Raw genomic sequence first — 15,253 nt, 5'->3', positions numbered from 1 at the left:
TGGACGTGTTTGCTATGGCCTACTACACCTAGGCCCAGAAGGGTGCTCTTAATGTGATAATCGGCTCATTGCATGCGGGTGATCAGGTCTGTACCTGGTTGTTAGGGTCCACGTGCGGTGTATTTGGGCAAGCCCATCTGATTGGACCCTTATTATTTTTTTGTTATATTATATGGCCCGCTGCATTTGTTTTTTGAAAATAAATAAATGACACGAGGTCCATAGGTCAGATATTTTTTTTGAAAATAAATAATAATAACAGAGATAGGGGGCACGTGGGCAAATAACAGAAGAACAAATGCAAATGACAGGCAAGTAGCCAGCTGGTCTGGAATCTCCCCATTGGTTCTCTCTTTAGATTAACGCCCTTTGGCAACGAGCATTTGTTGTTTTTCAAGAGCTAAAGAAGAGAGAAAGAGAGGCTTCTGTATTTCGAAGGGCATCAAATCATGACTGTTTCTGATACGTCAGTTTTTCTCATCTCTCTTTCTTCCTATTTGTATTTTATTGGCTTCTTTTAAATGCTTGGTTGGATCATCATCATCGTGTTCTTCTCTCTTTTATTTTTCTTGGAGTTATGATCTCTCTAGCTTATGGCTATCTTCCTGGTTTGTTGGACTTGATTTTCATAATTTCTTTTTTAAGAACCATCATATATGTATTGGTTTTTTCTGCGATCTGTTTGCTGTATCACATGCATTGCTCTGGATATGCCGAGTTTGACAAGGCAATGTTTTTTCCCCCCTCTTTGCCTCGTTTTTCGTGACACTGATGTCGGTATAATTCATCAAAAAAGAGAGCGGAGTTATGGTTGTGGAATTATCATGATCAAGGGTCATCGCTGCTCTCTGCATTGATGTTTAAGAAGATATATTAAAGGGTTATGGCTGAAATGTCAAAAAAGGGCAACATTAGTCTGGCAGCCTAGTTTCTGTTGATATAATAATATTCACTATTTGATCCAAACTTATTGAAGGAGTATTTAGGGCACAACTTATTGAAGTCATTCATATGCAATTGCTAAATTGTATCCACCTCCCCTGATTTTTTAACTTATCGAAGGAGTATTTTCGGCCTAAGGTCTTAACAGTTAGGCACATCTGAAGATGTGAGCTTGTGCTAGTGTGCTGGTTTTATAAGTTTCCCCTGACAGCCAGCCCCAAATATGTATGCATCAACTCTATGGTTCTTCTCACAATAACTTATCAGGAACTATGACTAATGATGCTTTTAGCTAGAGGTTTTCAATTTTAGGCTGGAAATGAATTGCTGCAAGCAACTTTGCTGTTATTACTTGAAAGTTAACACCAAACCTGGGTGCAATAGTTAGGAGTCAACATCATCCAGTTCCATGGTTGATTATGCTTTTATGCTATTATCACAGAGTTGGACCTGACAAAAACAAACTGAAATGGACAAGTTTATTCCTCTTCTTTTTTCCTTTGTGATATCATGTAATATTGGAATAAAGTGAATAAACTTGAATGACGAAAAAGTGACTCAAATCTAGTGGCAGAGTGGTTTGACACTGGTTCTTGATGCTATTTCGATGCCAAAGTAGCTGGCAGATAAGCTGGTGCCAGACTTGTCAAGATAAAAGCTTTGTGTTTTTTTTGGTTTGGGATTCTTTACTGTTAGATCATAATCTCATGCAGTTGTCTTTAAGCAGTAATTTTTCTCTCTCCAAGCTTGCTCCATTGGAAGCTGTACTATTTGATGTTGATGGGACTCTATGCGATTCAGATCCCCTCCACTACTATGCCTTCCGAGAAATGCTTCAAGAGGTAATGCGTCTATGTGGAAAAATCAGGTCTTGATTGTGTTGTGATCTTAATGTTTCTTTTACACACTTGTGCATCACACCATGGAAAAGTGTAAGAGGACATGTTCTTTCCTTAAGGTGGTGAGAATATCTTAAATCATGTTGTCTAATTGATAGAGACATATGACCTTTCACTTGAGCTATACTTTTGAAAATTAATCCCGATTAGAGACTTAATCACATTGCATTGTCAACCAGATAAGTTTCAATGATGGGGTGCCAATTACAGAGGAATTCTTTGTTAAGAATATTGCCGGGAAACATAATGAGGATATTGCTTTGCTCCTCTTTCCCAATGATCTCCAACGAGGCTTAAAATTCATGGACGATAAGGAAGCGATGTTTCGAAGGTAGATCACCTGCTAGTTCAGTTCATGTGTTGAGATTTTCGCTTGGTTAAACCATATAACTTATTCCATGCAAACAGATTGGCATCTGAGCAACTGAATCCTGTAGATGGCATATATAAATTGAAGAAATGGGTTGAAGATCATGGGCTGAAACGGGCTGCAGTTACTAATGCTCCAAGATCAAATGCTGAACTTATGATCTCACTTCTGGGCCTCTCTGATTTTTTTGATGCTGTTATCCTTGGGGATGATTGTGAGCACGCCAAACCACACCCAGAACCCTACTTGAAGGCTCTTGAAGTGCTCAAGGTGTCAAAGGACCATACCTTTGTGTGCGAGGTCAGCCTTTTTCCTGGCAGCGTTATTTTCTAAGCTTCTGCAGCTTGCGAGATTTTCCTAAATTTGTGTTCTGTTTTTCCTTGATTAGGATTCCGTTTCAGGCATAAAAGCTGGAGTGGCAGCCGGGATGCCTGTCGTTGGTTTAACTACCAGAAATCCAGAGCATCTATTGATGGAGGCAAAGCCAGCACTTATTATAAAGGATTATGAAGATCCAAAGTTGTGGACAGCTCTGGAAGAACTCGATAAGCAGGAAGCTGCTGTGAAACCTACTGCTTGAATAATTTCTTTGGTAACTAGAAGGATTATGATTTACCTGAATAATTCTTTTCCACGTGAACTTATGTATCTTCCCCTTGAAGCTGCTTGTGGGTTTATATCAAGCGCGTGGGCTCATAATCGACGATATCAATTTGGTTCCAGGGGCCGTGGCATTACGTTACATTTAACTAGAACGTTGGATATGTAATATTATTAAAATATTGGAACAATCACTTAAGAAAAATGCAATCATAATTCATTAGTGTATTCTATGATCGGAACGTGTTATCTAAAATCCAAGTTATATTTGATGATGATGATGCATTCTCTGAAAATTGCTATTTGGAACTGTCACTTTCGATTTTTTTGTCTTTCCAGACATATTCGAGTATAATTCAAGCTATTACAGAGTTATAGTCGAAAAGAGAAGGATAAAATTATATGTTAGAATTGAAAGAATGTCAGCTAGTTTTTTTTTTTCTTAAAATAATCCATACATATTAAAATAAATAAATAAACAGAGGAATCAGGAATTAACCAGGGAAAAAATAATCTGTGTGCAGGCTCCTGTAGTGTAGAGTCCCAGCCGTACTAATAACTTGACGTTGAAACACCTCTGTGGAGGTCCGTGATTAACATGGTTAGTCATCCCCGTATACTTTGCTCCCCTTCCATAGATTGTCTTTCATATATCTTCAGCGCCTAGACATCTTGTTCAACACGCACTTGAAGAAGGACAGGATTCTTCATATATCTCAAAGAGAGCAGCCCCTTTTGCTGTCTGAGGCTTCACATCAAAGGAATGGCAGTTTCTTCTCGTGAAAACTCAGTTGAGAGGTGTTCTTTAATCTCGTTTGTGCTTCATATTTGTTTCCAAGTTTAAACGTTGATCATGTATATTAATAAAATTTTAAATGGATGGTAATTAGGAGGACGGAAATGATTGAATTGATCAACGTTGATCAGTTCTCCTTTGGTTTGTAATAGATAAATCACAATGGAGGGGTTCCTATTGCCGAGAAGTTCTTTTCAGAGAAACTTTTTGGCAAGAATGATGAGGACATGGCCTTGGTTCTATTCCCCAGCGGTATCGAAGGAGGCATGGAATTTCTTGTTGATAAAGAAGCCATGTCTCTGAGGTAAAATGTCTCACGATCTTATATAATTAAAAGCTTTCTGAAGCCCTTACCATGGAATTTCTCCAACGGAAAAAAACAGCTTGTTCCCAGAAAGATTCACGGCTGTAAATGGCTTATACAAAATAAGGGAATGGGTTGAAGATCATGGCTTGAAATGGGTTCCAGTTACTGTTCATACTAAACACTCCAAAGGAAAAACTAAACAAAAAGAGAGATAAGAGAGATGGTTGGTTCTTTATCATTCGGCCAACACCAGCAGAAAAACTACAACCAAATGAAACTCTTCATATTAAAGAGCTTGTTGATATTAAACACTCCTTAATTGAGGTTCTACGAGACTTGGAAATCTTGGATTTTAAAGTTAGGATTTAATATTCTTGTGTTTAATTAGAGTTTTAAAATGCCTTTTAATGTTGTTTAGAAAATGGACTTGATTGGTTTAATGATGTTTCGAGGCTAGAGGGGTGGCCCGAGGAAGAAGCCGGTGAGATTTTTCAGTAAAAGTTATATCCAGTCCTTATAGTTCATAAATATTGCAATAAGTCCTTAGAGTTGTATGCATTCTGTTATAAGCCTACAATGACATCCTTAAGAGCGCAAGCAAGCAACAATGGCGGCGTTATCTTCGTCCTCAAACCCCCATAGCTCGAAATCAGAAAATGTCCAAAGCCAATCAGGTTGAGCAAATGGTCTATCAATTTCAGTCGATGAGATGGAGTTCGCCCGAGTGAATTATCTTTATCAAAGCACAATCCTGAGCAAGATCACTGAAACTCTCATGCTACTTGTAACCACAACAGGTCGTTCCCCTTCTTTCCTTTGAGGATCGTGGCGGACCTCATCTTGTTTAGAGATGCAGCTCGGCTATCTTTGCTATAGAACAGGATTTTGACCGTCTTTTAATGGAGTGCATGACGTAGCCAATAAACTGCTTTTCATCAAGCCCAGGCCTTCTACTCCTTTCTAATTGACTGCGTAGAATCAATGATGCCCATGGCTAAACTGTTGGATCCCCATGGATCCTTTTTTCCCCCGTCTTTGCCACCAAAATAAGGCCGAGAAGTGGCTCCCGTGTATGTTTCATATCGTATTCACTCCCGTTACGTTTGCAGATTTGCTTGTACGTTGGGCAACCGTTTATTTGCCATGCGTGTTCCTCTGTTTATTCTAAAGTGCTGATCGCTTGATTTCAGCTGGTATTAATATTTCTAGCCCGCAAATTGGCTGATGAGCATCTTTACTGAATGACCTTGTCTCAAATCTGGACAAAAATTGTCGACCATTTTGGAATGTCCTTTGTGTAATGTTTTTGGTACATAGTTTTTCATGGAATGAGAACAGCTGAGATTCACATATAAGGAGCATCAGCTCCATCTGTGTTGTGCAAGTCACTGATGGGTGATTTCATGAGTCATGATGATGGGTTGAATGATAGTAAACCCTAAACCCTAAATTCAGTTTTCAACTTCAAATACAACCCACGTTTTAATTTCATTTAATTTACCTGCAATAGCTCCTCAAAAAAGAGTAATTTACTAGTTGTATCTTATTTTTAGTGGATTTAATTAGAATCTTGGTGCACGAACAAGCTGATATTTACAAGGAAGCAGAAAGAAAGCAGAGTAAACAAGGAAGCAGTCGGTGAAAAACAGAACCATAAAAGTAGGGCAAAAAATAACCGCAAACGAGGATTGAAGCCACTAGCATACATAGCCATTTAGAAACAACAATCCTTGGACAGCACTAGTTATAACAAAAATTTATATGGAGGAGGAGGGAAATGACAGTGTATGACTGGAATAACTGTGCATGACTGTTTACATCCATGCACTGCATTGTTATACAAGGACAGACTGAACCACTTCCCACAAAAAGAAGTGCAGAGTAAACTTTCTCGCAACCTGAAATATCAAAATGCAGCATATTTAAAAAGCTCAGAATTAAATCTTGCTTAGAATCATCCAAAGATCTCTCAAACAAATCATCAAAATGCAGTCAGAGTAAACAGGCAGTCCAAGCAAAATGTAAGACCAATTGACACCAAAATTGCAGCTACAGGCTCAATGGACTCCCCTGAACTTTAAAATTGAAAAAATATATTCATGCAAGAATCTTCATATCCCTTAATCATGAGTTTACTTAGCTTATGTCTTAAAGATAAAACCGTTCTATCTTGCTATCTCTAAACAGGATGAATCAATTACTGAGAATTTTACCCATCAACCACAGAATAATTCAGAAGTTACCTCACATTTCTGCCACGTGACACCCTTCTTTGTGTTCCTCTCTGCTTCTTTGATTTTCTAATCATGATCATCATGACCAGAACCCAGCAGAAACTGTCGCTCTGTTTCTTCAATATTCCCACCACTTAATGAGCAGAAGCTAATACATCAGAATAGCATTTCGCTTGTAGTTTCAAACCAGCATCAAAATTTAGAATTAATTGAGGAGAGACCAGCCCTTGTTCTCCTAGCAACATCAGCAAAATCTTTGATCCTCCTGAATTTTTGGATCAGCGAGCTCAAATTTTCAAGTAAAGCCTTCTCCTGAATAGGTATCCAATTACATGGAAATGACACATCAGTCTGGCAAGAGACATCCTGGTACACTGACTGAAGCCTGTCAATTGACTCGATGAGGACAATTCTTAGCAAATTGCAGTACTCGGGTGATGACTCAACTCAACATCAAAGAACTATCCCAAGTAAATGTGGTCCTATCTCCAGGAATTTCCATATGCAACACCAGAGCCCCCTGAGATAAGACAACATCAAAATCAGAATCATATAACTTGCATTTAATGTCAGAATTTAGAACCCTAATTTCATTAAAAAAAATATATATATTTCACAATCCTCCTTGGAGGCATAGAGCTATTGACCATGGTGTTGTTGGATCTTGAACCCAATAAGGGTTTTTATGAAGTCACCAAATTAAATGTGCCTCAGTATTTGCAGAGTAAAAATAAGACAATATGTGTGTAATGAACAAAAAGAACAACTGAAATAGTAAAACCCCATACATAATTCCAAGATAGAAATTATGGACCTAGCAGGTCAAAATTCAACACACCCCATGAAATTGGTCAACCAGTAATAGGACAAAGTACACAAATCTTATGGGGGTGAAGGCTTGGAAACAAAAAGGAGAGTGAATAAGGAAGCGAGTAGTGACAAACAAAAGCATAGAAGGCAAAGAAAGCAGAGTAGGATTTAAATCAATGGCATACCTTCTACTATTTCAAACAGAATCCATGAATGGCACTCATAACAGAAATTGTACTAAAAATTCCAAAAAGAGAAAAAGATGTTGCTAAGTAATTTTCACAACTCTGCTGTAAGAAATACAAGATACATAATCCGTTCAAATTTGGATCCTGTGTAGAGTTATTCAAATATCTCACAACCTCATCATAATGATCCACATCAATTCAAACAAATAGACCCAAAGCAAAATGCAAAACCAAAGTCAATGAAATTGCAGCCAGTGGCAATTAAATGGAGTATTTTGCACTTCACATTGACTAAATATATTTAAATTTATCCAAGAAGTCCATATTCTCTAATCATAAACAATTTAACTTATTGCGGAAGAAACTGTTCCTCTTAACAAGATCAATCCAACAACAGAAATTTTGCCAGTCAAGCATGGAATGATACAATAATTACCTTAGATTTCTGCCACGTCAAACCCGTCTTCATGTTCCTCCTCTTCTTTGCTTTTCTGATCATAAGTATCTTTATCAGAGCCCAAAGGCAACTGTTGTTCTTTTTCTGTGTTATTTCCACCACTTTTTATGAGGGAAAGCTGATCCATCGTAATAGCATTTCGCTTGTAGTTCCAAACAAGCATTGAAATGTAGTCCTGAGATGAAACCAGACCTTGCCTTCTAATGCTACATAGTTGATCCTCGAGAGTTTTTGGATCATCAAGGCTTATATATTCAAGCAATGCCTTCTCATGATCAGGTATCCAATTACTTGGAAATGGGGTGTAATCAGTCTCAGGTACAAGAGACATCCTGGTCTACTGAAGCCCATCAATTGACTCGGCAAGGCCCATTCGTAGCAAATTGCGGTAGTCAGGTGAAGACCCTTTCTTCTCCTTCAAAGGATGACTCAGATTCCTGGAACCAATCTTATACACCTTTGCACGTGAACGCAGCTTGTATTTTGCAGCATATAGCTTTGCAAGTGAACCCCTTATAATGTATGAACAGAAGTTCACAATTTTCTTCCTATTGTCAGCATATCTAAACCACTCAACCATTGTTGACAAAAATTTGTTCATTTGTGCATTTGTATGAGATTGAGTGGCATGGAACATTCTAAAACAAGGCTGTGGATCTGGATCCCTGTCCCCCTTCAGAAAGTTCAACTTCCTAAATTGCTTAATGCATTGTTTCAAGCTTGCTGTGACCGACAAAAGGGTGCCCACACCTTTTTCACTAATGATCTTCCCACCAGTGGCAGTGTACCGTAGAGTTGGATACACAACTCTGCGGCACAATACATGATCAAGAAACATTATACCTTTAGTTATGTGCTCAATTGGGAGGCTCTCATTGTCAACCTTGAGCATGTATTTCTGATCAACAAACTCAATCAATTGCTTCCTCAATGTGGCTGCATCTGCTCTCGGTCCTCGCACACCAATCAGGATGTGACCCCCGTATCTTACATAATCCATCTTCCTGGTTTTGTCTGGGCCACTTGTAGGCACAAATTCTGGCCAGGATGTATTCCCCTGTTCTGCTTCCCCTTCTGGACTATTCCATATGACATCACTCTTTGAAGGACGATAAAACTCCTTAAGCTTACCCTCCATCCACTGGTCCAATTCATCTAAGCAGATGTTAGCCAAAAGAGGACTGAGTATCCCACAGTGTCCCCATGAAGGAATCTTCTCTGCCTCCTCAGGTGCAAACCCAAAAAAGGTGTCTAACCAATATGGATCTGGCTTTGGCTCATCCTCTGCCAAAACCCTCTTTTTTTTTATACTTCCTCTTCGTCTTCTTCTTTGGCTCTTCCATGCGACTCGTGATCACAGGTGTAATCAATGCTGCCTTTATCAAATCAATCACTTTCTTATCCCTCACACCCCTCATTAAAGCACTTATCACTAACCCCACCTTCATTCCATCCAATATTTTGCTGAAATCCCCTTTTATATACCACAAATACCCAGCAAAATTCCTCCTAATCACCCTCAACACTGTATGTGCATTTCTACCAGGTCTAAAAGCAAAAGACTTTTGCGAAAACCGTGCTTCATATATCGGCTCCAAAATCATAAATAACACCTCCTGAACTATCTTATCCTGAAATGCTGCCGGTTGTGTGGTTGTCAAAATTGCCTTAATCTTCCTCTTCGACAAAGATTGATAGTCAGTCTTATCCTTCGGAGACTTTATAAGAAAATCCAACCTAGCACCCCACTTAAACCTATTATCAAGAACTGCATTTCTAAGAGCTAGCAAGTCCTCCAATAAAGACCTTTGTATCGCACTACGGGGCATATAGGCTCCCATGTCATCAGCACACACTTTCTGATAAGCCAATACCCACAGTTCAAAACGGCGAAGATAAGTGGTCAAATTGCTCACAATTCTATCTGGTTCTCGAAAATTCTCAATCCACATTTGAGAGCAAACTGAGACACCATCTTCCTTCATCAGGTTGGATGGGTCATCAGGGTCCTGCGCACGCCTGTGCCCCGGAGTGAATGATAGTAAGCGAAAGAAAGCGAACCCATTAGTCCTAGGGTTTAAGGGATTGCATTGAGAGTACAAAAGGGTAGTGCTGGTGGCTGTTGTGATTGGAATAGAGTTAGTGTTAACGAGGACTTTGTAGGTGAATACTGCAAGGCGACGATGCATTTGGTGATGGTGAAATCAAGAACAACCCTCTTTTTTAGGTCATTTTTGGGTTTATAATGAACATTAATATTACAAAGGTGAGCATAAAATATGAGATAAAACCCAATTCAAAGATAAACAATGAGAAACTGGGCGTTCAATGCAGTGAAGAGAGAATTTGAGAGGTAAAAGTAAAACCAAACCCTGGCTAAAACCCTGAAAACTTCTTTTTCCTTGGAGGTTTGGGGATTCCTGGTTAAGAAAATATATAAGTTTTTTAATAATTGCAATTGATATTTTAGAATTATTACAATATATGTCTATAAATTATTGGATTTTCCATAGCTTCCATACATTATTAAATATAGGTATAAATATTATTTTAAACGATCAATGATTCGAGAAATATACACGATGAAATACAATAATAGATAATATATGTGAATATATAAGCAGGCTCGGATTTTTCATTAAACTGAAGAAAATGTTCTGTGCTCCCATGAGATAAAAATGTCTCCTATAGCATCCTCATGAGCCGGATTCATATACCCAGCTGTATGGATAATTTCACCATCCCTTGAAACTTGTACATGATGAGTTGAAGTTTTATCACCCATTTATATGTAGTGAAGATCTGAATTTCCATTTTGTCGAGCAAGATTCAATTTCCATTAATTCTCTTTATTTCTCTCAACAAATCATGAATTGATTTGTGTTTTTTATTTTATTTTTTCTATACAGTTTTGGCAGTGGTTATAATACCTTGAACGAGAATCGAGATAGAACGGCAAAGTTTTCAACTCTGCGGAAGAATCCATGCCTTATTCTTGGATGGGATTGCAGATTACAGGTTGTCTTCTAAATTTTAAAATATATTAAAATAATAATTTTTTATTTTTAAAATTTTATTTTTAATATTAATACATTAAAATAATTTTAAAATACTAAAACAAAATTAATTTGAAGTAAAAAAATAAAAATACTTAAATTTTTTTAAAATACTTTTAAAATATAAAACAAACACAACCTTGATAATTTTTTTAAATTTAACAAAAAGCAGTGTGATTAAATTTTTTTGGTTTTAAGTTAATTTTTTTATATTTTTATATTATTTTGAAGTGTTAATATTAAAAATAAATTTTTTTTTAAAAAAAATTATTATTTTAATATATTTATAAATAAAAAAAATTTAAAAATAAGACACTAACTACTTAAACCATGAACAACAAAGAGAGATTTTTGAAACAAACATAAAAAAAAATATATTAAAAATTATATATAACAATGCTTTCTGAAAAAATAGTAATATATTCAAAATAATTTTGCCGAAGTAGCATCTCGGGAGTTAAAAAATCGCATGAAAAAAATAAATCCCTTCCGGTATAAAATGTTTGTGACTGAGACAGTATTTTGCTCTTCTTGTTTGTTTTAATCATTTTGGTAAAGACCCTAGGGGATCCAAACAGCCAAAACTCTAACCCGACTCGACCTGTTAGCAGTCCAAAATCGGGCTTCTCTTTCTAAGGTGCCTTCTCCACTGCTCCATCACCAATCACAGACACAAAGTATTAAAAAGCACATACCGACTCCTATAGATCTCCTCCTCTCTCCGATTTGGCTGATCAACTATTATACAGATCCCTGAAAATATTAAATATATAATGGCACCAGTCTCAGCTCTTGCGAAGTACAAACTGGTATTTTTGGGAGACCAATCAGTCGGTAAAACAAGCATCATCACTCGCTTCATGTATGATAAATTCGATAACACCTACCAGGTAGAACCCATATCATTATTCTGTGCCTAGCACTCAGATTGATTTTTTTTTTGTTGGCTGATTTGTACTATTGTTTTGATATACCCATTTTTGGGTTTTGAAGTTGCTTGTTCTTTGAAAGATCCCACTATCTCATAATTGAACTCGATCTTCTTTTTTTTAGACCTTTCTTCTTACAACAATCAAGGAATCATATTGTTTTCTGGGTTTTTTTGTTTTTGCTATAAAATGGGGATACTTAGTCGTTAGAAAATCGTAACTATAAGTTAAGAGCTTTGCCCTTGTTGATGTTCAATCTCTGTTATTCCTGCCTCGGTGTTTTCGTTCTTCATTTTTTTGGGAAGTTGGTCAGATGAAGGGGCCTTTTTTGTAGTCACTATGATTTGCTTATTCGTTATTTCAAAAGTAGTTAATCTGTGATGTTGATCTAACTTATATGTATCTTGGAACTGATGAACAGGCTACCATTGGCATTGATTTTCTATCAAAGACCATGTACCTCGAAGACAGAACTATTCGTTTGCAGTTGTGGTTAGATCCATCACCTCACGGAACTGATTTTTTGTTTTCGTGTTAGAAATGCAATATGCATATTGCTTTTGTGCGTGAATCCTGCACTGAACTCTTTTCTTGAGAGGGGCTTTATCTATTCAGTTCTCGGCGGACAGGATTAATGTTGAATGGCTTGCGTAACTATATCAGTACCATGATTTATTTAGCAATGTGTTCTTGCGTTCAGTTGAATTTCTAGTGCTCATTCATGTCCGCATGGACAACAAAATGCTGTAAAACAGAGAAAAATAATGTTGCGGGCTTTAGAGTGCTATTTCTTTTCCAAAAAATATGCACAAATTTTATGATTGCAGAAGCTTTGTATTGAGTCAAAATGAATGGCAATCCATTAAAGAACTAGGAGGGATAGGCATTCTTAAAGAACTAGGAATGGAGATTTGCACATTAGTAGATGTGAGGGACCATATTATTATCACTATCTTCATAAATCTGATTGCAGTATTTTGTATAGGCCAATGCATATGTGTATGCACAGACCTATCTTTTTGTATATATAGTTACACAAATGCATATGCATGTATTATCAATCCTTGTTCTTATTGATTTTTGTGTGGCTTACTATTTCTCATGGAAACTCCTCCTTTGTGGATGATAGACCTTTTGCTTCTGTATGCTTGCAGGGATACAGCTGGACAAGAAAGATTCAGAAGCCTCATACCAAGTTACATTAGAGATTCCTCAGTTGCCGTCATTGTATTTGACGTTGCAAGTATGAAGTTTTTTAAGTGTCATTTATCCATCTTAAATAAATTGGTGCTTCAAGAGATCAAGTCAAGTCACTTATCTTGTTGCTAATTCCCTGATTGGCATGTTGGTTTCGTGAAGTCATAAACTTGTTTGGTCATGTACTCTTATTGCAATCAAGACTCATTGGTCTTTTTTTCTTTTATACTCATCAAACAAACTTTCAAACTATTTGTTTGGAAAAAGGAATCCATGTCTCATGGATGTTTCCTAACTTGATGGTTCATGATTCAGGTCGGCAATCCTTTCTGAATACTTCAAAATGGATTGAAGAGGTTCGAACTGAGAGGGGCAGCGACGTCATCATTGTCCTTGTTGGGAACAAAACTGACCTTGTGGAGAAAAGGTGAATGCTTAATGACAAGCATTACCATGGTCATTGTTTGCTGTTTTTGATGCTCTCTTTGTGCTCTGGGTCACAGTCTCACACACTCAAGTAGAAACACTGTTTTCTGGAATTATTTCCTACTGGTCCACTTTTGCTTGATCTTAGCCACTCATTTTGGCTTGTAAATTTTTGGTCCTAACAATTACCGAGGGATGTGAATTATTTGATGTTTTCCCTTGCTGCAGTCTGATCATTTCGGTCTTTCATTTGCATTGCCTCATGTTAATTAACATTTCATTATATGGATGATTTGACAGGCAAGTTTCTATAGAAGAAGGAGAAGCTAAAGCTCGTGAACTTAATGTCATGTTTATTGAAACTAGTGCAAAAGCTGGTTTTAATATCAAGGTATGCTCTCAAGCACATTGTCCTCCTCTATATGGCCTCCTGAAAATGTTGAGTTTTTCATGAGCCTAAAATGAACACAATTCTTTGCCCAATATGTTTTTTGAGTTAATGGCCAATGGTCTTTGAGAAGCGAGAAAGGGGAGAAAACAAAGAAAGTCTGGGCTGGATGAAAAATCAGTTGCAGGTCTATCATATGTCTTTTTCCGTTTTCAATCCATGGAGAGTAGATTAGGGGTATGACATTTTTTTTCCGGAAATGACATGTTTAATTCCTCACAACTTGTCCAAAGGGTTCCATGTCTCTTCTCCACCTCCCTTTGCCTCAGCAAACCCATTAGGAAAGTAGGCTTGCATATTAAATCTGTTGTTGGCTAATTAATTATTCTCTTTGGGATAAAAGAACAGGCCCCAAACTTGGCTATGGATTCGCTTAAGTTTTACAGGATCACGCTCTTCCCTTCTAATTGCATATTCTATTAACTTTTTCCCTCAGTTACGAAGTATCAACCAGATATAGTCCAGATGTCTACCTTGTCTAATGGTAGGGATCTTTACATGTCTGGGATATCAAAGAGAAGGAAGGAAATCTGATGGATGGGCTTCCCATCTTTCATTTATCCATCTCTTGAAGGTGTCCGTCATTGCCCAATAGCATGCATATAATGATTATCTGAGCTACATCTGGACTCAACATATTTTTTTCTCTATATGTAGGGGGGTAAATGTTTGGAAGAAAGCTACAGTTAAGCAATTTTGCCTTGGGAGTTGAAAGAGATCAAAACTATTTTTTTATCCTGACAACTTTCTTGGAATTTGAATTTGTTATTTTGGATTCAATGCCTTAGTGTCCTTGATGTGACTGCAGTTTTCTTATTCAGCGCTTATCTGTTTAAATATTCATTGTTGTTGGTATTTTATCTCTTTGTTGATGAAATTTGGTGCAGCCTTTGTTCCGAAAAATTGCTGCAGCGTTGCCAGGAATGGAGGCACTTTCTTCAACAAAGCAAGAGGACATGGTTGATGTGAACCTAAAGTCTACTGCTGGATCTGCCTCCCAGACTCAGGCTCAGTCAGGTGGATGTGCTTGTTGATGCCCTGAAACTTTGCACCGTTGCTATGACACCGTCCCTGCCGGAATTTTCTACAATATTTCACTAATATGTAAATGACTGACATATTTCTTCATCTTTTTTTCCCATTCAATTTGGGTAGCGTTCCCGTGTGTTTGAGGAACTCTCTGGTAACACTTGAGTAGTTGAAAACTAGGAATAGAAAGACTTGTGATTGGGGTTTTCTTGTGTTTCTTGGGTTGGTTATAGAGTCATAGGTTGTGGAATACGCAGTGGAATTACAGGCTTCCATAGGCTTTTCTTTCTTTGTTATGTTAAACGATCTGGTAATATTATGCGTACATCACATGCATATTGGAGTTATGATTTCCTCTCTGAGTTCACCAACTTGATGGCCTGATGGGTCTGTGGTGGATAGCAATGCCACCTCACTCTTCCGAAAGTCTAATGGCAGCTTCATCTTTCTTGTAAACAAGTTGGCGTTTTAGATCATTGAACCATGTTTTGCAGATAGCTCAAATTTGCCTCATGATCAACTGTGATCCCAGTCCTGTATGCTTTGTCCTATAAAGACTATGATC

At 37.4% G+C, this 15,253-nt stretch overlaps 2 protein-coding genes across 2 annotated transcripts; both read left to right on the top strand.

Moving 5' to 3' along the window:
* The first annotated feature begins 330 nt into the window (after positions 1-330).
* LOC105130974 (haloacid dehalogenase-like hydrolase domain-containing protein Sgpp) lies at positions 331-3,113 on the top strand. The gene is made up of 5 exons (XM_011033718.1): positions 331-466; positions 1,670-1,784; positions 2,021-2,172; positions 2,250-2,511; positions 2,600-3,113. The coding sequence occupies exons 1-5, from the start codon at positions 450-452 to the stop codon at positions 2,789-2,791; spliced, it is 738 nt and encodes a 245-aa protein (XP_011032020.1). The 5' UTR covers positions 331-449; the 3' UTR covers positions 2,792-3,113.
* Positions 3,114-11,207: 8,094 nt separating this feature from the next.
* LOC105130973 (ras-related protein RABH1b-like) lies at positions 11,208-15,047 on the top strand. The gene is made up of 6 exons (XM_011033717.1): positions 11,208-11,549; positions 12,010-12,080; positions 12,743-12,831; positions 13,101-13,212; positions 13,512-13,602; positions 14,547-15,047. The coding sequence occupies exons 1-6, from the start codon at positions 11,433-11,435 to the stop codon at positions 14,691-14,693; spliced, it is 627 nt and encodes a 208-aa protein (XP_011032019.1). The 5' UTR covers positions 11,208-11,432; the 3' UTR covers positions 14,694-15,047.
* The last annotated feature ends 206 nt before the right edge of the window (positions 15,048-15,253 follow it).

The sequence above is a fragment of the Populus euphratica genome, unplaced genomic scaffold (assembly GCF_000495115.2).
Source record: "Populus euphratica unplaced genomic scaffold, PopEup_1.0 scaffold43.1, whole genome shotgun sequence".
Classification (NCBI taxonomy): Eukaryota; Viridiplantae; Streptophyta; class Magnoliopsida; order Malpighiales; family Salicaceae; genus Populus; species Populus euphratica.
This window is presented reverse-complemented; position numbering and strand designations above follow the sequence as displayed.

Bases quoted from the DNA above. Each gene is read 5' to 3' on its own strand.
- LOC105130974 (XM_011033718.1), top strand. The intron at 1,785-2,020 runs GTAATGCGTCTA...ATTGTCAACCAG, and splicing joins TCCGAGAAATGCTTCAAGAG to ATAAGTTTCAATGATGGGGT. The intron at 2,512-2,599 runs GTCAGCCTTTTT...TTCCTTGATTAG, and splicing joins ACCATACCTTTGTGTGCGAG to GATTCCGTTTCAGGCATAAA.
- LOC105130973 (XM_011033717.1), top strand. From the start codon at position 11,433: ATGGCACCAGTCTCAGCTCTTGCGAAGTACAAACTGGTATTTTTGGGA. The intron at 11,550-12,009 runs GTAGAACCCATA...ACTGATGAACAG, and splicing joins AATTCGATAACACCTACCAG to GCTACCATTGGCATTGATTT. The intron at 12,832-13,100 runs GTATGAAGTTTT...TTCATGATTCAG, and splicing joins CATTGTATTTGACGTTGCAA to GTCGGCAATCCTTTCTGAAT.